The 24,811-nt window shown below is 40.1% G+C and overlaps 2 protein-coding genes across 2 annotated transcripts; both read right to left on the minus strand.

Moving 5' to 3' along the window:
* Positions 1-775: 775 nt before the first annotated feature.
* On the minus strand, positions 776-12,234 carry LOC134801387 (cathepsin K-like). The gene is made up of 7 exons (XM_063773918.1): positions 11,895-12,234; positions 10,574-10,726; positions 9,887-10,009; positions 8,957-9,090; positions 2,473-2,605; positions 1,989-2,149; positions 776-961 (listed from the first exon to the last, which is right to left on the minus strand). Exons 1-7 carry the CDS (start codon positions 12,207-12,209, stop codon positions 823-825), a joined length of 1,158 nt encoding a protein of 385 aa, XP_063629988.1. The 5' UTR covers positions 12,210-12,234; the 3' UTR covers positions 776-822.
* Positions 12,235-16,379: 4,145 nt separating this feature from the next.
* Positions 16,380-22,359, minus strand: LOC134801386 (facilitated trehalose transporter Tret1-like). The gene is made up of 3 exons (XM_063773917.1): positions 22,227-22,359; positions 21,703-21,848; positions 16,380-17,627 (listed from the first exon to the last, which is right to left on the minus strand). Exons 1-3 carry the CDS (start codon positions 22,330-22,332, stop codon positions 16,392-16,394), a joined length of 1,488 nt encoding a protein of 495 aa, XP_063629987.1. The 5' UTR covers positions 22,333-22,359; the 3' UTR covers positions 16,380-16,391.
* Positions 22,360-24,811: the final 2,452 nt, after the last annotated feature.

The following is a 24,811-nucleotide window of genomic DNA, read 5'->3' on the forward strand; positions in this document are numbered from 1 at the left end:
CGGGGCTCCTATTCTTTGCTGTTTGGCCATTTGAAGATACCTAACGAACCTAACCTACCTATGTAAAATGTGGTGATATAAAAATTGGGCATTTTGCGTTCTAGACCGTTTGCGATGTAGACTAATTGCGATTTAGGCAAAACAACACACTAGTCATTCTGCGTTTTAGACCATCTGCGGATAACCCAAAAAACATTTCTTGAATTTGAAAGCTGAAGTAGACAGAGTTAGACCAAGAAAAGTCTGCAACGATTTTGTAGCACACGCAGTGTTATTTTAAACGTCAAACTTCTATGAAATTATGACGTATAAATAACACTAGGCTTGCACTGCGTGTGCTAACGAAATCGTTGCAGACTTCTCGTGGTCTAGCTCTAGATACGGCGATATAGGTATACCGAAATACTATATAGCTTCTGCCCGCGAATTCATCTGCGTTCCACAGTAAAAGAGATAATCTCTCGATCTCCGAGATAAAAACTATCCTATCCTTTCCCAAGACTCAAGCAATCTCCATACCAAAGCTCATCTAAATCGGTTAACGGTTTAAGCGTTCATAATACAAGCTTCATTGAGTTAAAATAAAAGGTCTTCTATAATATATGTATAGCGCAACTTTATTTCATTGTTTTCATAACTGCACATAGGCAGCCATATTGGCGACGCCACATCTGTTGAAGCCCCTCCGTATCCTGAAAATAATAAAGATGGTAATTTTACTTAAACATTTTCGTTGTTTTTGTTGCTACTGAATTGATGGTGAGTGCCCGAGGTCCCAATAATATCTATTTATTATTTGACGTTGACAGTATTAAAAGAACCTCACCTCATATACCCATCCTCCCCCCAATTCTTCCCCCACCAGTTGAGCAGTATCCAGTACTCCTGGGTGTACCCAACGAGTAACATGGCATGGTTAAGTTGCCACGGCGTACAGAACAGATCGTCGTACACGCCACCCCTGGAATAAACCAGATTTTGATTAGACTGCAATCTTCTTTCTACAGATTTATACCACTTTATAGTCTGGTGATTAATAAACATAGGTACCAGACCTGCGGGCGCAGCAAGGTTCCATTTTTATCGCTTGTCGATATGCCCGTTCCTTTCACACTTACATACTTGTTAGAACGTGACAGGCATGGTGACAAGCGATAAAAATGGAACCGTGCTGCGCCCGCTGCTAGCTTGAGTTGCGCTTTCGCGCGCGACTCATTACTTCTTGCACGACTTCAAGTATGAACTCGCGCGCGAGAACGCAACTCATACGAGACGGTCAGAAGTTCATCTGCGATTTAATCATTATCCATTAGGTCATACATCTGGGGGCCCTGGTGCCGTGTGACGTTGTAATAATATCCAGAGCTGATTAGGCTAGGCGTATGCCGAGATGAAGGCGACGCATTTCACGCAGAGCAAAATTTTGTAAAGTATGGAATGTCCTAACGATGCAGCGTGCGTGGCGATCTATACTTTACAAAATCTACTCTGCGCTGCGCTGCGTGGACTGCGTCGCCTGCGTCTCAGCATACTATTAGCCTTAATGATGCCACGGAGAGTGGTCAAAAGAAATCCTCGCAGAATAAACTGCTTTCGTATCAATTTTGTCTTCTCTAAGGTTTCGAGAAGTAATCAATAAGTAAGTAATTAGTAGTGCAAAAGACATGAGTCAGCCATTAGACTTCTCCCCTTCTTCTTCCTCGCGTTATCCCGGCATTTTGCCACGGCTCATGAGAGCTTGACAACTAATCCCAAGGATTGATGTAGGCACTAGTTTTTACGAAAGCGACTGCCATCTGACCTTCCAACCCAGAGGGGAAACTAGGTCTTATTGGGAAAAGCAACTTGTAAATATCAAATGATATTTCGTACATAAGTTCCGAAAAACTCATTGGTACGAGCCCGGGTTTGAACCCGCGACCAGTCGGACGCTCTTACCGCTAGGCCACCAGCGCTTCCACACACATACAGCACACAGTCAGCCATACTTATAGAGTTGGAACGTAAACGGCGCAGCATTGACAGCAACGGCAAGGGGCCCGATGGCAGCCAGGGCTAGTTCCATCGCGTCTTCGTCGCCGGCCGGCAGGAGAGCCCAGCGCCGCGGCCTGGCCCGCACGAGCAGTCTACTGTAGTGGCAGCGGCTTTTCTGGAACAGAATTAGGTCTTAGAGACATTAATACTGGGCAAAGACGGGCGATCCTTCAAGCGTCAAGGTTGCACCGTGACAATTGCAGGCCAATTTTATAAATATAAGTATTAAATAAAAATAAACACTTGGCCTCGATAAATATTGATTTTGTTTATCTATAAACATTTTTGTTTCATATGAAAAAGAGCAAATAAGCATACATTCAACTCAAAAACTGGATGACAGGTTAAGATGCCACTTTTTGAGAATTACTCTATAGTAGATGATGATACGGTAGATGTAGTAGATGAGTCAATCTCCTTTGCCATTAGAGCACAAACCTTTCCCTTATAAGGGTAGTACTTCTCCATGATGAGTCCTTCTCTGGCGACGTATCGCATGGCCGCATTCAGGGAACCCCCGTCGCAGCCCTCGTTGCCGTCGGGGTAGCTGCAGTCGATTATTTGTTGGGGGCTGAAAATAAAAACATGACCACAGAATAAATAATAGTACTAATAGGTAGGTTCACTCTCTAATAAAACGCGTATTACGACAGATATGACCGCTAGGTGGCGCAAGCGCGAGCAGGCGTCCGTTCCGTAGCGGTGTGCGGCAACTACTGCTAGACACCAAAATTGGTGTGGGCCGCATGTACTTGTTAGACCCGACGAAATCGCGGAGTGAGCCACGCCTGACATGACCATTATATGTTTTTTAAAATTAAAAAATTAAAATTCATTTATTTCGAGTAACGAGGACTCATAATCACAATAATATACAATTACATTAAAATTACATTAAACAAAATAAATAACATTAACATACACTATATATTCTAAATACTACTCACAGCACAACAAAAATTATTTTAAAACATGCCGGTCGCAACAATGCCGCATGTAGGGGCAGTCGACTCTGTCGGCAATCATGGCCAGGACGGCATTGGGGCTAGCTCGCACCCTACGGACCAAGGCGGCACCGCGCGCGCGCATGCTCGCGGAGAAACACGCCGTGCGCGCCTCCGCGAACATGCCCGACGCGCTGCAGTAGCGAGGCAGCCCCATCAGCGCCCTGAACGCATTGTTAAACTGCACACGGAGGGTGTTGTAGGCTTTCTGAGTGTAGTTCGCCCACAGGCTGCACGTGTACAGAGACGTGCAGTACGCTCTAAAAAGCGTTACTTTCACGTCCCAGGAACACCTTGCAAACCTCCGGGCGATCATGTTAGCTCTAACACATAAAGCCCTCCGCTCACGCTCGATGTCAGCACTGTCCTTGAGGTCGGTCGTAACGATATGGCCAAGATACAGTGGAAACTGGATAAGTGGAATCGCAAGGGACCGGCTGTTTAGTCCCGCTTATCCAGGTTTTCCATTTATCCAGTTTTCCACTAAACCAGGTTCAAATAAAACATTTTCTCACTTACAGAGGCTCTCGCTAACAGAGGTTGTGGATGCTAGTAATGTCGCTTATAGAGGTCACGTATGGTATGATCAAGACTTAAATAATCATCTTTTATTAAATATGTATGTAGATATGTATGTATTAACAAAAATAGGTATGTAATCCTGACTTTAAAAAAAGCAATACTGTAAATAATCCACAGTACCTACTCGTATACAATTTTCAAAATTACAAAAACTAAATCACTTATAATATTTATTTATGCACGAGAAACCAGTATGGTTAAATAAATCAATGTACCGATTGTACTTTAATGCAAAAAAAACTGAACGATGTGTGATCTCATACAAAATACGTAGTTAAAACACGAACCATAATGAACGAAACAAACTACCCTCCTTGTGACGGTTTATTAAAAATACAAATTTTATAACGCCGAGCTATTCCACTCATAGAGGTTTCGGAGACGGCTGCTTCCAGTTACAGAGGTAAAAATAAGAAATTTTCGAAAAAATGGATTCCGCTTATAGAGGTCCCAAAATTCCACTTATAGAGGTAATTCGTTGCCAAGGGACTGGAACCGAGAACTTGGGTCCACTTAAAGAGGTTTTCCACTAACCCAGGTTCCACTTATCCAGTTTCCACTGTATTTAAATTGTTGTACTCTTTCCAGAGGTACGCCATTCAGATATATAGGGGGCACGTCCAATACTCGTTTAGACCCAACCTCAAAGACCATATACTGGCTTTTAACAGCATTGTACATTAAACCGTGGTCACTAACGTACTCCTCACAGGTTTTAAGTAAGGTGCGAAGGCCACACATTGACGCGCTCAGCAGGACCATATCGTCTGCATAACTCAAGTTATTTACGCAAATACCATCCACATGACAGCCGATATGCCGACTGCTGAGCTCGACAATAAGTGCATTCATGTACAAGTTGAAGAGTGAGGGAGACGTTAGACCTCCCTGTCTCATACCACACTCCAGCCTGTACTCCTCCGACATCTCTCCTGCCCATCTGACGCTGTTGACCTGGTGTCCGTACCAGTGCCTGAAAATGTTAACTAGTTCCTGAGGCAAATTAATGCTCTCAAGCTTTCTCCATAAACGCTCGTAGGACACCATGTCAAACGCTTTGGATAAATCCAAAAAACAAGCGTAGACAGGGGTTTTACGGTCCGTGTAGTATCTGATGACATGCTTAAGCGACAGTATTGCACTTTCAGTAGACAACCGAGGTCTGAAACCAAATTGGTTATCATGGAGAGAATTTTATCTAACTGCATATTAAGCATGCCATCAAACACCTTGGCAATGATGGTCGCAAGAGAGATAGGCCTGTAGTTGTTTGTATCTGACATGTCTCCAGTTTTGTTTTTCACTACAGGTACAACTACAGTCCTCATAAGGTCGGGGGGAAGATACGAGTGACTCACGCATAAAGAAAATAACATTGCAAGAACTCTAGAAATGTGCGGCCCGGCATGTTGGAGGTGTTCAACACTGAGGCCATCATGGCCAGGGGACTTGCCTCTCGTTATTGAATGAATCACTTTGGCTACTTCTTTCGCTGTAAATCTCACCAGTGTCCCCTCCAATTTGGCCTCAGTGCCAAATGAACTCACCTCGGTACGTGCTAGTGCTTGGACATGAAAGTGCTTTCTAAAAACGTCCGCGATGTCCTTTGGCTTACTTATTCCATTGACGCTCGCCGGGAGGCCAGGCCGAACGTTTACCTTATTTGTACCCTGCCAGAAACCCTTAAAATTACCTCTGTCATGTTGTTTAGCAAGAGCATCCATTTTTATTTGGTCCTGATGATCCTGGCACCATTTTAATCGGGATTTGAAATTCTCCTACTTTCAACCATCTCATTGTATATGTACCCAGAGTTAGGCTTTCCGTAGAATACCCATTCAGCAAACTTGGACCTAGCCACGCGATGAGCGCCACTCACGTGTTTGTTCCATCCCATGATACTCGGACCTTTTTTACGCCCCCTAGATGTATTACGTCCAAGCACAGCAGACTCACTTAATGCGCCCACAATGTTAGCATATAGTCGGTCAATAACGCGGTGGTGACCAGGATCGTGACAATAATGGTCCGCACATATAGTAAAGTCATCACTAAAATCTACATTTCGGAAACGCTTATGACATTCCCGACTATACAACTTTATATCATCGTCTGTTTTATTCCCCCATACTACCTTATTATAGTTATTACTAATTATATTACTATTTAATTGTTTAGGTTGTAGTATTTTTAAATTACACTCGATAATAAGGGGAAAATGATCAGACCATAAACAATTATATTTAATATAAACATTATGAACAGCTGACGCAGCGGACTGCGTGACAAGACAATGATCTAACCACCTACATGACCCACAAGCCTCGCTTACAAAGGTGTAGGTATCGGAGTCCGAACCCAATATATCCACGTCAATGCACGCCCAGCACTGTTCATTGCAAAAATCGGTAAGTTCATTATAAAATAGTTCTTGTGGATGCGCGTTAAAATCACCCAAAATAAATACAGAGTCAACGTTATGGTCATTTATAATGGCACTTACCGCACTGAGACATTCCGTAAAGTCCGGCAAATTTACTAACGCGTTTGTTGGCATATATACGCTCATCACTATTATGGGTCGATCAGCTGTTTCAATTTTAATCGCGCACACACGATTGTTGTCACACTTTATTACCGACACATTCCGAAAAACACTTGTTTTCCACAACAGGGCCACTCCTCCAAACGGCCTTCCACGCAATATTCCCACAGACGTATCCACCGCAGATGTACCTGTACCTGTGTAGGTACCCAAATCCGTCATCGATTGTACTCAAGTACGGTAAATCATCCGGGAGAATCCAGGTCTCTTGAAGGGCTATTAAATCACACGTTCTGCATAACTCTCTGATACCGTCCACGGACCGCTTAACACTTTTACAATTAAAACTAGCGAAGGTGTAACTGCTTTGCATGTTATCTGTTTCCATTGTTATTTGTTTACAACGCCGTCTACAGAGCTAACTCCGTTCGAGTTTTTATATTAAAAGTTAACAAAACGCCTAAAGATAACTCCACGGGGCCATAAACTCTGATCCAAGTATACGTCCAACTTATTTTGTGGTACAAACATTTTAAAAGCAATATGATCCCTTTTAGTGTTCATATTTATCTCCTGCATTTGCACCGTATCCTGAGTCTTTGAAAATATGTATTTAATTATGTCTTCCTTTGTAGTACTCTTGTTGACGTTTGAAATAAATATCGCAGTCGATCGATTTGCCGCTTTAAAATTGCACTCTAAATCCCTCGCTATACCGGCTTTGCCTTGAAAACGATACTTAGGTCTCGGTTTTCTGTGATAAGTGACCTTTTTCCACTCCGAAACCTCGTCATTTGTAGTTTCAGTTCGTTTATTCGTAGAATCATTGTTGTTTGTATTAGCGCATAGATCTAGCGTGGTTGTATCAACTGATAACGTTTTGTTTAGGCCGGTCTCGCTCGGCGTTAGCACATGACTCATCGCGCTGCCGTTATCGTTACCAGCTGACCGTTGCTGCATACTCGATTCAAAAACCAGTTTTTGCGCACCTACCTCCAACATTTTACTGCAATTTGGTTGTTGATGTACGTATGTTTCTTGCGTCTTATCATTACAGGATTTGTTTACAAGCGTCGAATTATGCAATAAACCCATTGGTCCACTATCCATCGTATTAGAAGCCCAGGCTCCTCTTTTATTATTGACTTTGCATACTGACTGGGGTAGCAGAGATCCGTTTTTGATTTCCATCAACTCTATTTGTAAGTCGTTCAGTTGATTTCGAGTGACATAGTTTGCTTTAATTTCGTCTATCTGAGCCTGTACACGTACAAGATCTTTTAAAAGTTTAGTGCAATCCAGATGGTCAAATAAAACCGGCGGTAATTTTTCCAACTGCCGGGCCACAAATACAGGGATGTCGTCTGGTTCAGTAGATTTAAACAAATTCACTATATCAGCCAAATCACGCTCCTCCTTTCCTTTATTTTTTCGGGTGACTTTTCTCGTACCCGCGGAGACTGCATCAAATAGCAGTGTCTTCGATTTCTTGATTTCATCGCTCGTGAAAGCCGACGTACATATCCGCATCAGTGTCACATCGTCAATCACCGAAACTTTATTCTGCACATACGCGAGAAGTTCGTCCACCACAAGACGACACGAATTACATTTAAGTATGTTCGACATTTTAAATTATCACGACACAATGGGAGCGCCGTAAGCGAAAGTGCACACCCACCCTTAACGGATGCGCGCGCGCGACTCTTTTTGTAGGGTTAGGGTCTTTAAAGGGTTTTTCCAATTGGCCTGATGACAAATTTTGAAATCCCTTTTATTATTATCGGTACACTTGTACTGATTCCGAAAAACACAATATTTCAGCTATACTCATAAGATTTAACATAAATAATTGCATTTTTTTATAGCTAGTTTAAACCTCGCGCGACAACGCCTCGCAAGCCATTTGTGACGTCATTAATTAGTTGGTGGAAGGGTGATAGACATTGTTTACATACTTACAGTTACGAATTTTCCCTTGAATCCGAATCATATTGTAAATTCAGCACCATATATTATGATTAGGGATGATAAATACATTACAAACATTAATCACAATAACTCATTTTATACAAAAACTCTCACACGGTTGCAATTTAAGATGAATTATTTAGATACATGCAAATTCTGAGTGAAAATCACCGAGCGCCGGTTTTACTTTTTCATTTTTCATTTTTTCTGGTTACGTCAGCCAACATGGCAATGATAGTTCCATTCAGCCAAATAATTAAAAAAGTTTTTTGGTGAAATATTATATTATTTAGCATTTTATTTATTTAATAACAAATAAATATTTACTTTACATCGTGTAATAATATTTTCTGGACGTAATAAATGTTTAGTGGCGAAATAACATTTTTTTGAACCTCCAAACTCTTTGGTGAGGATGTATGGATTACGGTCAATGAGGTTGTCTATGCTGCTCTAAGAAATACGTCATGGATTGATGACGTCACTCCTTAGGTCGCTTCTGATTGGCGTTTCAGTCAAAATGGCTGATTGGAGAATTTTGCAATTTTATTTTATTGAATATATTAATAATCCTAATGTTTATACTGAGATTGGGCCATGTTTTAGAACCATATTAACATATATGTTTCTTTGAAACTATTATTTCCATGATTCTTTGTTACTGTCATCAGGCCAATTGTACGTACCTTTTCACTTGATGTAGGTATAATGAAGCAAGGGACTACATTGAATGGCGGCAAGAGACCGAGGACTTGAAACCCAGCCGACCAATCACAACTGACTTAAACTCCATGCCCTGCCAACCGACCAATCACCTCACCTCAGCTCGCTCCAGTCACCATGCCGCTTGTAAAGTTGCGCTTGCAGCGCATGCGCGACAGCAAACGCGTAGCACGCGCCGCACGCGTGCTGTTGCTCCCGCGCAGGCTTAAAGCCCGCCGCGCGCCAGTCTACCTGCCAATCAATCATAAATAATTGTGTTCAGACTCCTGAAGATTATCTTTGTCTCCGAGTTTAGTTCGCAGAGAACTATTATGATATGCAGGGTAACGATTATCAATTGAAAATACTTAAATGAAAATTAGTTATAGGTCTGGTCTGTTATAGCCTGTCCGATTCCTAGCAAAACGGACACTATACCGTATGCAGGTACCATTTTTTTTTTCTACAGCTCATACAATCTCAAAAGTACAAAAACAAGTTTAATTGCATTAATTGCATGTAAAAAATACGCAAGTAAGTATAACGGGTTAGCACTGATTGACTAGCACGTTATCTTTTCGCAGACTAGCAAAGTAATATTTTGGTTTTAATTTTTTTTAAACAAGTTTACCCTTTTCGACGCAGTGTCAAACACAAAAGCTGTCACGCTGACGCCACGTCACCGAAATGTCAAAACTGAAATTGAACTTTATGCATATGCACGTAAGTCTATGTTGCTCTGTGGTCTTTGACCGATTAATTGGTCTTTGGTGTTGAACCTACGGTGCGCATATATCGGTCATTGGCAAAAGTTGACGTTTGACAATTCAGTGGCCGTAAAACATGTGGCGCACTACAGCGCCATCTGTTTTGGATGTCAAACTAAGGGGCACGTTTTTTCCTTAGACTTTACCTCTCTATTACAATCAATTCTCTTTGGCTTGATGTAGGATATTCGCCGGTCGTAACAGCGCCATCTACCTAGATATTGGGTAAACACATCAGACGTTTTATACAGAATGATTTGTCTGTTTATCGGTTCACAAACCTGCCTAGGCGCTCTCTTGTGGGCATGTTTATGGAAATCTCGTCTGAGAGGGTCGTGCGCAGGATCGAAGAGGTGCGGAGTCTTTTTCAGTTTCAGGATCTTTGTGGCAAATTCTACTGGAGCCTGGAATTACAGAGGATATCATCAGGATATCATATTTATAGGATTTTAAAATATAAAATAGGGTAAGAAAAAGAAGGATGTAGGTAATTATTGTTTTGCTCGGGGTCCAACGAACACTAATTATGACGATGTTCATCTTACCCCTTATCACCTCATATGGGGCATTATCTATGAAAAGGGACCTTATTGTCGATGGCGCTTACGCCGCGCGACGCTCGTGCTCGTGCTCGTGCGGCGTAAGCGCCATCGACAATAAGGTCCCGATAACGACACATATAAGTATGTTGGACTGGTGGGGAGTTTACAACATTGAATTTCTTCCTGCATGCATCAATGAAGAGTTACTTACGAAGTTTTCTCAGCCAATAATCAAATAGCGAATATGTAGGTACCTATCAGAAGATATTTCGTATACTTATTCCTAAATATCGCGGACTCACTGTTTCAAACAAAAAACACTTGGTCCAGTTGCGAATAATTATTTAAAAAAAATCCCCATGATTTGAGGAACCTTTCTTTCAAAGTTCTCGAAAGTATATTTTGATTATTGGTATCGGTACTTACAAAATCTCCAAAATGATTGAGGTGCAGCGAGTAACTATGTTTTCCAGAGATATATCCTTGATTATGCGAAACGACTCTTCGTAAATTCTGCCGCCATTTCTGTAGTGCCGCCATCTCGTGGTGGGGGGACTCAAACTCCTTATTGTATACTGCCTATAAAACGGCTAATATGATAATGACGAGCAAAAGTTAAACTTAATGTGGTTCGGTCTCCATACAAAAAACAATTGCGTTTTATTAAGTCATTACACACTATCTACTAGATAAATATGTGCACATTTATCTAGTTTCGAATATTCGTTTGCGCTAAATTGGTAGAAAAACATTGTTAAATACAAAAATCACGCAAAAAACGTTATGTTTTTTATTACGTAACATCAAAAATAACGTTTTTCGCGTAATTTCTGTAAATAAATATTTTTTTAGGGTTCCGTACCCAAAGGGTAAAAACTTGACCCTATTACTAAGGGGTTGTGCACAAATCACGCGAGGTGTTTTCGGCTACTTTTTGACCCCTCCCTCCCCCTTGGTGATATTTGGTGAGGTTTTCGGGTACCCCCTAATTGTGATTTGTGCACAAGCCCTAAGACTCCGCTTTCCGTCTGTCCGTCCGTCCGTCTGTCTATCTGTCACCAGGCTGTATTTCACGAACCGTGATAGCTAGGCAGTTTAAACTTTCACAAATGATGTATTTAAATTCTGTTGGCGCTATAACAACAAATCGTCCTCTTCCCCTCTTCTCCCACTTAACTGATGACATCTGCCTTAATCCTCTGATATTTTTCACTGTAGCTATAGGAATATGGTGTTAATTAGTTTGTAATATTTCCGCTCAATTGTAAAACATGCTGTGTACACTTGTTTTGGATCTCGTGCTAGATTTAAGCCATAATGTGCAATTGTATTACTTACCCATGATATTGTACGATGTCTGTTTAGTGTACCTAATAAAGTAAAATAAAATAAAAATAAATATGTACCTACTAAAAACAGAATATAATAAATATTAAAATGGGGCTCCCATACAACAAACGTGATTTTTTTGCCGTTTTTTGCGTAATGGTATATACGGAACCCTTCGTGCGCGAGTCCGATTCGCACTTGGCCGGCTTTTTTTATCAATTTAGGGCAAACGAATATTTGGACTTCCAGCCTCTCGGACAGTAGTAGTAGTAGTAGTAATCACTTTATTGTACACAACACAGGTTTACAAAAATAAATTACAGTAATGGAAGTACAAAGGCGAACTTATCCCTATAAGGGATCTCTTCCAGCTAACCTGACAGCCAGACAGCTGCTTAAAAAATAAAGCATGGCTTACCTTGTATTCATGCCAATGTGATTCAGGAACTTCGTGGCTTGTCAAAAGACCACCCACAATATGCTCACGAACGTAACTAGAACTGTAGTCTCCATCTCCACAACCACTTACATTGACAGTCTTTAAGAATTCTCCATAACTGTCCGTCCTATGAAGAAAACTTATAGCATTGTTTAAAAATACATCCGTATGACTATCCACACATTTCTTGTGTCTATTATTGAGTATGAATTTTATTTTTTGCACAGTGTCGTTTAAATGTAACTCTGATTGGATTAAAGATAGCTGAAGAACGATTATAAGTAAATTGTACATATTTATTTTAAATCTAAGTACGAGTTGAACAAACCAAAGTTGAGTTGAGTTATAAACTTAGTTGTCTCAATGAATATGTAAGATACCTAATGAATTTGTACAATCAAGTGTAATTTGATAATGCTTGATGCAGCATAAGGTTTTCACGTGTCAGGTCTAACTTACCGTTTACGTAGAATATTTACACATTACTATGTTTATTACTCACGATGGTGGCTACCAAGCGCACTAACCGCCATTCCCGCCAAGATAGCTTGCAATTGCAGAGGACACATGAGCGTTACCGAATCTTATAGTTCGTTTTTTTGCATTAGAAAGAAGGTAAGCGATCTTGACATATCTTTTAACGGGTACGTATTGCAATGTCTAAAATTAAAAAAACTAACGTTAAATAACCTACGTCCAAAATCACTAAAATCTAAATACGTAATGATTAAATACCAAAAGCTAAAAATGTCTAATGGTATGTTTGGTTTTACTTCAGCGTAACCTGTTTGGCAGAAATCATTTTCAATGAATGTTTAATTTGCAGAATACTTCAGTTTGCATAGTATACAACTCACCACATACAATATTTGCAAGTCCGAATCTTAAGTAGACTATTGTTAACCTGGCCGATTTTTGTAAACCTTAAACAAACAAATCCGATTCGGAGCACCCCACTATCCACGTGGTCTTGTCTGTCCTACCCCTAGAGTGTATGTCAAAAGCCGGAGGCGCGGAGGGGAAGCAGCCCTCGCCCGCCTTCGCAGCTTCGGCTTGCTGGTCGCCTTCGGCGACCAGCCTCAGCCGCTCCGGCTCGCATTAGTGCCTGCGCTTTGATACGCAAGGGCGAAAGGGCTGCTTTGCCCGCAGCGCCGGAGCAGATGCGGAGTGCGAAGATATGACGGCGCGTCGGAGCCATCCAGAGCTTCAATATCAAGTCGGAATGCGCATCTGCTCCGGCGCTGCGGGCAAAGCAGCCCTTTCGCCCTTGCGTATCAAAAGCCTTCGCAGCTTCGGCTTGCTGGTCGCCTTCGGCGACCAGCCTCAGCCGCTGCGGCTCCCATTGTGCTCTGCGCTTTGCTACGGCGGGCGAGGGTTGCTTCCCCTGCGCGCCTCCGGCTTTTGACATACACTCTAGGGGTAGGACAGATAAGACCACGTGGATAGTGGGGTGCTCCGATTCGGATCTACCTTTGATTCGGATTTTGGTTAATTAAGGCTTTTTTTTTAATTTTTACGTATCAATGAATATCTCATCGTTGTGCAATCTAGTGGGTGACTAACAACTAACAGAAAATAATTCAACTTTGTTCAATCTACCCTCTTTTACGCTCGCGGAACCTACCCTACTACTTCGTACAAATAGCTAGCAAATGAATCATTTTAGGTATTTTGACCATAGGGTATTTCAAATGTTGGTGTATCAAATTTAGGTGACATATCTTTTGGTATTTCAAACATTAGATATTTAGTCCAATAGGTATTTTAAGCTTAGGTAATTCGTAGGTGGGTGTTACTTGCTTAGGTATTTAAAATCATGAGGTATTTAGATTTTAGGTATTTTGAACGTAGGTTATTTAACGTTAGTTTTTTTTAATTTTAAACATTGTAATACGTACCCCTTTTAACTGAAAAACGCTTTTTAAAAATCAGTAACTATTACCAAAGAGAATAGATAGTATAGAGGGGTCCTGTCATAGTAAATTTTGTAGTCACAGTAAATTTACTGCCATCTATCGACACACGACTAAAACTCAAAATGAAAACGTATAAAATTATCAATAAAATGTATATATATGGATAAATCATTTATTATTTTTATATCATTTTGACCCATGTTCATTCACTGACATCTATGTGTTAAAATTGTTAAATATGAAACGGTGTCGTCACGCCATCTAGCCGACCATAGGCCAAAGGTGTGTGCGCCATCTATCCGAGAATGACTTTTTCTTGATTTCCGAGGTAAGTTTTTTCCTTAGACTTTATTCATCTTATACGGAGTTACATATGTCTTTGCTAATAGCAATTTGCTTATGAAAGCAGAAGAATATTAATGATCGTATTAGATTCATAATTCACGTCTGGTCTCATAGGAAATATACTAAGGGCTTTGCCCACAAACTGTGAGATCGCGGGCTCTGAGGACGCCAAAAATGCTTTATAATTGCTTGCCCAGGCAAACAATTTCCAGACAACCCAAATTCACAAAGGAGTTGGGATAATGTTTACTGTGATTTAACTTACAATACTCTCCTAAACAACTGTACAGGTCCAGACCGCGCGAGGCTTTTGGCGGTCGGAGCCCGGGAAGCCGGTTACTGGCTACATGCCCATCCTTCGCCCAATACTGGTGCTTTCCTGGATCCGGCCTCCCTTAGACTGGCGACTGGTTTGCGACTCGTGTCTTTGGTTCCTTGGAGCTTGGGACGGATGTTGGTGTGGGATGCTACCTGCGTAGACACACTGGCACCGTCCCACCTCCAACGGACTACTGTAAAAGCGGGCGGAGCGGCGGAAAGCGCCGAAATTCTAAAACGTAACAAATATAAGAGCCTCGGTAGAGAGTACCATTTTGTACCATTTGGAGTTGAAACTCTAGGTCCATGGGGTCCCAGCGCGCATAAGTTGTTCGCAGAAATCGCGAAGCGTCTGGTTGACGTAACTGGTGACCGAAGAGCTGGCGGCTACCTCGCACAACGTATCATTGCATTGCGATACAGCGAGGAAATGCCGCCAGCATCCTTGGTACAATGCCTCAAGGGCCTATTTTAGATTTAAGCTAGTTATTAATTTCGTTTAGTAGTACCTCTGTATATATATTGTACGTAAATAAATGATTTTGAACATTGTACATATTTGCCGTGACTTATTTTTAAAACGTGTTTTTCAATTAAAAGACACATCAAGATTGTTTACCTTTTTTGTAATGCTAAAAAAACGAACCATAAGAAATTTACAAAAAATCTGTGTTTAAAAATAGTGAATAGAATCAGGCGTTACTTTGCGGAAATCCATACTAATTAAAACCAAAATATTACTTTGCTAATCCGCGAAAAGATAACGTGCTAGTCAATCAGTGCTAACCCGTTATACTTACTTGCGTATTTTTACATGCAATTAATATTCCCACCCTCCCACCTCCTATATTTATTTGCGTATTTATTTTTGCGGTGGGAGGGTGGGAATATTAATTGCATGTAAAAATACGCAAGTAAGTATAACGGGTTAGCACTGATTGACTAGCACGTTATCTTTTCGCGGATTAGCAAAGTAATATTTTGGTTTTAATTAATCTGTGTTTATAATGCAGATGTGCAAGTTTGCGGAAAGTTTATATTTAAATAAGTAGTTGGAAAATATATCGGGTATTTCAGGAAAATTTCGTAAATAAGGAAAATTTCATATTGAAAACGCTAAATTTCGATCCTCATACAAAAATATGAGAAGTTCTGATATTATTCAATGTGGAAATTTCGCAATTTTGGAAACATTCCGACGGCATATATCGGTAGTTGATACATTCAATGAGGCAAAAATGTGTATGCAAAAATGAATTATCGTATTAGATATGTAAAATCTGTGCTTTATGCTCACAACTAATGTAGATGGCGCTGTACAGCTCCTTACATTATGCCAAAGAGAATTGAGTATAGAAGCGTATTGTCAAAAGTAAATTTTGTAGTCATAAATAGTAAATTTACTGCCATCTTTTGACACAGGATTAAAACTTTTAGAACGCCATTTGTTCTTTCACTAATATATCTTTCGTTGGTTAGGATGGTACCTACCTAATATACTTTTGATTTGGTTGAATGGTCGATCGGTTGCCTCTGATTCGAAATAAATACCTAGTAATATATATAGTTACTTGATTTTTATTCACAATTGTATTGGTTTTTCTAATTTTATTAGCTACTAGCCAATTTACAATCGCAAAGTCTCACTCAGTAGATACCTTCCTCTAATGATGCGCGGCATCGCTCTTCGGAAGCAATTCTGAGGGCCAACCGCGAACCACGTTCGACGTGTTGCCTCTCTGTCGCACTTGTAAATTCGTACGTAAGTATGATAGGGAGGCAACACGTCGAACATGGTTCGCGGTAGGCCCTCTGTTCTTCAGTGTGGTCACAGTCAGTACACGTTGTTTTAGCCTCTCCATCGCATGTCAGCGTTTAATTTTGTTTCTGACTAGTTTTACTGAACTGGTTTTCCATTCGACAAATTTTCATCAAATTCTCTTAACGGTTCCTTTTTCGTAGCATTATCTTCAGTGTCTGTGAGCTGTGCGGTGTTTTTTTTATCTACACCATTCGGCTTCTCATTCAAAAGGACTGACTCCCTAACGTGAGCCTCAAGATCCGGGAGCGGAGCCCCCCTGAAGTGTTCCTCAATCTGCTGCAAAGTCCGTCCGCTCGTCTCCGGCAGCAGCACCCACGCCACAGCCAGACACGCCGCTATAACCCCAGAGTACACAGCGTATGTTCCTTCCAGACCCATGGAAGATAGCAGACCAGGAAATGTCTTCAGAACTATAAGTACAGACAGACACTGCGTTACTAACCCGAAACTTCCTGCTAGACCCCTGTTCTGCAATGGGAATACCTCACCAGCGATCACGGCCGGCAGCGGCTGCATTCCCAACGACAGAGCCATCATTTGAACGCTGACCAATATACCAGGGATCCACAAAGAATCGAAGGGCAAATAACCGTTGGTTCTAGCGAACACGTAAACACCCATCAGCAGCTGGCTACCACCATTGAGAGCTCCTATAATAAACAGCAATTTTCTTCTCCTTACTTTGTTAATTAGATAAATAGCCGCACCACCTGCCAACAGTCTCAGGAAGTCTAAAGCCACCATCCAGAAATTGGCGTTAACTTCGGGACCCATGAGCAATCCTAGAACCGTTACCGCGTATACCCCCATAATTGGTCCACCGGATAAATTCTGCATAATAAATAAGGCAGACACCAAGAAAACTGGCTTGAAGAATTCTTTCTTCTTGACAACCGTGATAATTTGTCGGAATTTATTGTTTTGATTAGTTTCTTGCGGATCTAAATGCTTTAGTGTTTGTATCAACTTGTCTAGTTCCGGTATTTCATCGTCTCCTCTCAACCATATGAAGTTCTTTCTGCACCTATCGTATTGTCCTCGAGTCGCCAGCCAACTTGGAGACTCTGGTGAATATATAGTCAAGAGAAGGCTGATGAAAGGGAAGGATAAGCAGCAGAGGGCAGTTATTTGGTAGCTGAGGAGTGATCCGGTGAGATGAACGAAGCATAAACCAACGGCTAGTGCGAGGGTGGTGGTGGAAAGGAATCCAGCTCGGTAGAGCGGGCTGGAGCACTCGCCGATGAAGATGGAGCGGACTGGCATGTACATGCCAAACGAGAAGCCTTGGAGCATCCTGCCTATTAGCAGACACTGGAAAAGATTAAGCGAATTGAAAAATTTGTTACTTCTCATACCACAAGTGTAAGACAAAGTATATTTTTAACAAGTAACTGGCAATTTCTTTTTATGATACTCTTTTATTGCTGACTGTTCTCGAGTACTGCTTGAGCCTTTCTAATGAGCCTAAACTCAATGTCTTTTTCTATCGAGGAGTTCCTTTGGGTTGGTGTTACCGACTGCATCAGCAGATCACCTCCATTTTAGAATATTATTGCATTGTCACCGGAATTACGACAATCCATCAACTGAATCAGATACCGGGAAGTGGTACAAATTTAGTTCAGTTGGTTTAGTTCAGATAAGTACATACTGTATACGCAATGAAGCTAAATAAGTGTGTAAAAATATCGAATATTAGTCGTTATGGAACCTCCAGGATAGGATAAGTGACAATCATATACATATAATAGTGGCATAAAGAGTAAAGACACCACATCACTTCTCCTTCGCCCACTACTTTCATTATAACAGTTAATGTTCTTACATTCAGCTTATTTCAAATAGCTAATTCTTCCACCTAGAGGGAATCCCTGTCAGATTGGTAGAACAGGGGGCTTGGCCAAGCTGACAATCGTACAAAATCAAACGTAAATGAATAGAAAAAAATCGGGACGATAGATGTTACGAAAAGTCACGTGACTAATCAGTAGCGGCGGCTTCATACAACCCGATTCCCACCGGCTTGCCTAAAATTTATTGCTACATATATATCCATAACGAAAACACTACGTATTACCTTGTAATCGATAACACGATTTACTAAAGCTTCACTATTGATTAAATTTCAACTAATCATAGCGGGCGCGCGGGCGACTAAGTTTAAGCTTGAGTATTCATTCATGAGCCACCACACACATACGAAAACTCACGCACACGCTCATAAAGTTCGCTAAAGAAAGTCCGCGTATTTACGCATCAAAATAACACGGTTTTGTATCGAGTTATTCATTTAAATAAAAACCTTAAACGTAACATGATAAGGTTTATATTGGAAAAATGCACGCACACAGTCAAAGTCCGCGAGTGGCGAAGTGCTGTACACCATGCTTCATTTGAATTTAAACCTTAAATACAAATAGGTAAGATTTATATTGGAGTGTAATGTTTCACAATTTTGAATCGAGTCGCGTTTGCCGCTCGTGTGGTTAATGTTGCCGTACCAAAAAATTGAATTGAATTAATGGGTAAATTTTTTTTGTATTTTGCTATCATTTTTCAAAAATTTTCAAAAAACCTTTAAAAAAAGAAATTTTATTACAAAATCTAAGAATATTATGGAGTCGCAAGTTTAGTTAAGGTAATTTGATAACGAGGGTTTCTTCGAAGAAAGTACTGTTTATAAATTTGTAGTAATAGGTTTTGGAAGTCCGTAGGTCGTGGGTGAAAATGGAATAATATTATGACAACACTTCCGTTCCGGTTATTGCCAAGATTTGTTGTTATTGTTGTTTTTATTAGAGTTTTATAGGTTTTAATGAGATTTTACTTAGTTGTGTGCATATATGTGACGTCCCACGGTCAAAGGTACCTTATGGCGGGTATGGAGTTATGCATACCCCAGTAATCTACAATAGATAAGCTATCGATAACACAAAAGATCAACCTTCTAGGTTGCGTAGTTACAGAGATATGATTTTTTGAAAATAATGTTGTGAAATGAGCAACTTTACGATAGAGAAGTTTTAAGTTTAGCCGCCTAAAAAACTATGTTCCTGAAGTAAGTTACATAGTTGACTACAAATAATAATACCTTATATATCTGAGATTTAAAAAATATTGCGACTTGTTCTGTAATGCAAATAGAAACTTTTGATATCGACTGATTTATGTGTATACTAACCAATCTCTTGAAAATAAAGTTTTATTTCATTTTCACGATTGATTGCAATGAGCTCTCAAGATTTAAATTTTATCTATTAGAAAACGACACTGACAGACAGTTTAAGCAAAAAACAATACCGATTTAGAGGTGAAAATGTATTTTCTGACTTTTTCATATAAAATCACAAAATTGAATATTTTTACTTTTAATGTGACACACAATCAATTTTTCTGAGCACATATGAAAGAAATTCTGTCATTCAAATGAAATAAATCCTAAAACCCCAACTAAATACTATATTTAACCCCTTATGCCACTTTAAACTTACATAACAATAACAGTATTTGCTCCATACATTTACAAAAAGGTACCTTATGGAAATAAATCTAATACTACATCACTACAAAATATCAATCATATTACAGTTTATCTTTTATGAATAGAAAATATTAATTTACATTAAACTGCCCCAAATTTAATTAGTTCTTCGTCATAATAATCTTAAAAAAGACCAATAATTTGTATGTAATGAAAAGGTACCTTGTGATTAAGTTACATGATGAGGCATGATGATGATGATGGAACAGTTAGGATAAACTAATAATATTTTGGGGTTAACCTGGTATAAATCGTCTATTTCTTATCAATAATATATTTCGGTTGCTATTGAAGATAAGCGGCATTGAGGTTCAATGACCTCAGATATTCCATAAGGTAATGCGTCGGGTATTGGCATTTTTCAGCAAACCAATGGCTGATTTACTGCATGCGACCAAACCAAATGAAGATTATTCTAGTTAAGAAAGACTTGACGAGAGTAACTTTGGTATAATAGCAGGCTACTTGGATTTGTGATGTCGGTCGATGTACGGTTATAATATTTGCGAGGCCCCCCAACCAGAACTGAAATTATCAAATTAGTTTTGCAGAATGCTAATACAGTTCTCTACCAAACTTCTTTTCCCGTATTGACTAGTTTTTTTGGGAATTTTCAATCTTTTTTCCATAAGGTACCTTTTCTACTAAACTCTGAGACGACATTACTAGGCTTATAACTAACTTATAACAAAAATAAAAACAGGTAAACAAAGGTTACGCATTAAGGTTTCAGATCACACAATAAAAAAAAATTGAGCATTTTTTCACCTCTTTACAAAACATTTCATATCTCCGAAACTAGAAACCCTCATAAGGTACCTTTTCCCGTGGAACGTCACATATTTATATATAAAGACTAAAGCAGTGAATTTTTTAGTGTTATTAGTGTTGCGTATTGTTCGTGCAGGTGTTTCAAGGTCAGTCCTTGTTTTTAACAAGCTTTTATTAGGACGATCTGTATGTAACTAATGTAATGGAATCTAAGGTAACTAATTTAAACATCTTCCAAGGATCGTAGCGTCATGAAAATTGGCAGCTGTATGTAGTTCTGCTGACAATACAATAATATCATACTGTCGAACTGATCTGATGATGGAGACAGGAGGTCGCCATAAGAACTCTGTGATGAAACAACGCAACCTAATTGTGTTAGGGGTTTTCAGAATTGTCTCGATGAGTATTAGTTGTCTGTCGTAAGAAAAGTATAGTCAGCGATAAAAGCTTGTACCAAAATTGAAATTTTTGCAAAAAACTTATTAGTTAGGATTGTTAGGAATTTAGGAGTAGGAATCCGCTTTTGTCATACACGACATAGTTACACTGTTTATGTGACGTCAGTGATGACAAGTATGGCAAAGGTGGTTATACACTAACTGCAAAAGAACGAACTCAAGGACACACCTAGCGCTTTACTTTACCTTCGCTTATCATGAAAAAATAAGTACATAATGTAGGTGTTTCATGTAGGTGTTTTTTTTTTTGCTCCGAGTTGTCTAGCGAAAAATTCCACGCGCCGCCACTGTGACTATTTCCATATGTTTAAGTTTCGATTGGAGTTTTCTATCAAGATTGTCAGCTTGGCTGGACCCACAGGAAACCTCGCTCTGTCTAGTGTAATCTGGCCGTCCAGAAGTAATGAGAGCTGCGTTATCGAGGGCAGACGTTAAGGGTGTCACCAGCTGATGTGCTTGGGGGTGGGGGTAGTTAATGTTAATATGGCCGACGACCAAAGGGAGGAGGGGGGCATACATTTAGTTACAAATTTTATCCTCTAGGCTAGGGGGCGACGCCCTTGACAGACGTGGAAACATAATCTCAGGGATACCCATTCCGTCCCGTGCATACCTCATAGCTAGTAGCGAGAGTGAGGGTGAACCAGCTCAGAATTAGGATCAGGATCACACAGTAGATTGCCACTTTGCGTCCCGCGCGCGTCATAATCGATGGGACCAAGAAATTGCCGACGATCATAGGAATTGACCCCACAGAAGCTGAAAGTAGTAAAAACCAAAAGTCAAATCGGTATAGGTATCGGTATGTATCGGTGTAGGTGTAGCTGCAGAAAGAGGTGACCCCCCCCCCCCTGCATACAATCAGTATATGCCGGGGGGGTCACGTCTCTCGTTTCTGCAGCAGACTGTACATATGTAAACGAGCACATGGAACTGACGAGCACATGGATCGGCTTCGCACGGGTTAGCAAATTATACACGTAAACCTTCATCAAGAATCACTCTAAGTATTGCTAGGTGAAAACCACATGAAAATCCATTCAGTAGATCCGTTTTTGAGTTTATCGCGAACATACAAACACACAAAAAGACAGACGCGGCGGGGGACTTTGTTTTATAAGGTGTAAGTGAAAGTACCTAGCCAAGATGCCTGGTTCTCAGTCATGCTGATGAGCGACCCTGGGCCCTGCAGCTGCGGTAACACGATCCCTGGGAAGCCGAAGAAGGCACCGCAGCCGATCATGTTGATACTCACTCCTGCAGTCACCAGGCACTGAGGAAAACGGATTGCTGTTCTAAAATGTGTACTGCGTAAAAAACCGGACAAGTGTGAGTCGGACTCGCCCACTGAGGGTTCCGTACTTTTTAATATTTGTTGTTATAGCGGCAACATAAATACATGATCTGTGAAAATTTCAACTGTCTATCGCGGTTCATGAGATACAGCCTGGTGACAGACAGACAAACAGACGGACAGTGGAGTCTTAGTAATAGGGTCCCATTTTTTACCCTTTGGGTACGGAACCCTAAAAAGGCATGGTCAAGGCGGAAACAGTCTGCCAAATAGGCGATATCTCGTGTTGAAATTAGGTTGAGTGAGCCACTGTACCCGGCCTGTTTTTACCGAGCCACTGTTCCCTCCTTGACCCTACGTTCGTTTGTTTACATGATTTAAGAGTCACACAAACGTGAGATCCTTAAACTTTCTATCCGTCCAAACCACTGTTTTTAATTTATCATAATTATGTATGGTAATAAAAACTTACTTGTTTCATAAATGGAGTAGACCTACTTTTCTTGTCCGTCATTTTGAAATTTTCAGATTTTTTCCAGTCTGCACTCGTAATTCTTCAAATATACTTTAATATTTTATTATTATAAATACAACTCACGCACTTATACATACTTTAACTATAGTCTAATGAAGTATAAATATTGAGAGTAGATATGTTGATAACAGTTCTTTAGATAGATCTGTTAGATACAGAGCAACCTTGGCTGTATCTCTGGTTGATAGCATTACTTACACAGACATGCAGGGCCGTCTTAAACTATGCTGGGGCCCTTGGGCACATAAGAATTTGGGGCCCTTATTTTGGAAAGTAAAGAAAGCTAATTAAACTAACATTTTTCTACTATGATCTTCTATTTATTATGGGTACTGTTACTGCCTGTCCTTCGGGGCCCCCTGAGGATGGGGGCCCTGGGCACGGGCCCCGTGTGCCCTTTTGGTAAGGTACTGCATGCACATTGCACAGACGTTTACAAAGAGCTCGAAGTTACCACCCCTAGGTGCGAATTTACTTAGTAAAATGCTACGATTCGAGCATCACAACTAAGTTGTATTCTACGCCATTTTATACTAAAATACACGCGCCAATAGAGTTTCAACCTTAGCAATACGATTTAAGGTTCAATTAGATCTTTAGGGAAATGTCACTTCTTCACAAATGAATCATCAAAGCTGGATTAATTGGAATATGTGTGGATTTTTTGGAAAAATCTTCGAAAGCCTGACCAGGAATAAATGATCACGCGCCATGTTGCGGAATTTCACTGGAACTATTTTTTTCATACTCGTACTATACTGAATTGTCATCCTATAGATGAGAATAACAGCGCCCTCCTGACAATGATCATGATCAGATTACGGTCAGACTTCATACTCTGTATCTTTAGGTATTTAAATAAAAGTAAACACATAATTTTTATAAACAAATAACTACATTTTCGGGTAGTTACGACATTTATTGGTTGACCAACCAAATACAAAACCGCCTTGTCCTGTCACTGAACGACCTGACTTTAACCTACATTATTTCATCATGTAATGTTTTCAACTACCCGCAACTGGCTGAACCCTTTATAAGGCAGAGACGATTTTGGAAACCACTTAGTTAATAAACATTTACGGAGAAGAACATCCTCTTCTTTATTTAACTATAATGATATTATATAGCGAGTATATCAGGCTTTCTTTCCTCATTCATACTTTTTCGGTCAGTATTTAATTTTAGTGTAATTAATTAATTTATAGTATGTGGTCAATTTGTGCACTATGCCTGTCAAGGGAAGCAAGCTATCGTCATTGTTTCCATTATACTATTAAAAATATACACGTCGCTGTATCTAATAATTTGAATTATAGCTCTTGCAATTCACGATGGCGAGTGGCGAGACTCTTATTGGTATGATGACAAGGTCTAATTTTGATAAATCCACTCTCCATCGTGAATTGCAATAACTGGACTACGTTGTTTGTAGTGTCAGGAAGGTGTATCATTTGCCACTTAAGATTAATAAAATTATAAAAGGTTACATGCTACATCGATAAGTATTGTAATTAGAACTTTTTGCGGAAGTCTGTTTCTAACTCCTTGATAGAAAGAGACTTCCGCTTGTAAATTGTATCGTGAAACGGGCCACAGATTATATTTTTTTCAGTGATATTCGTATATTAATCCTACCCACTACAAGATACACAATAATGTTCGATTTACCGTATGTAGTCAATTAAACGCCAGTCTGTACAGAGCACGTTATGTTTGTAATGTCAATGTCAATGAATAGGTGTATTGGAAACAGATCATCTGAAAACTCAAGTGCACTAACAGGCTGAGTGCATATATTGACCACATGTTTTTCTTAATGATTTCGTTTTTTTTTTGCCGTAGATGTGTTCCCCAGTGCATTACAAACATGGTAGTGTATTTAACTTTCGC

This window comes from Cydia splendana, chromosome 22 (assembly GCF_910591565.1).
Source record: "Cydia splendana chromosome 22, ilCydSple1.2, whole genome shotgun sequence".
Classification (NCBI taxonomy): Eukaryota; Metazoa; Arthropoda; class Insecta; order Lepidoptera; family Tortricidae; genus Cydia; species Cydia splendana.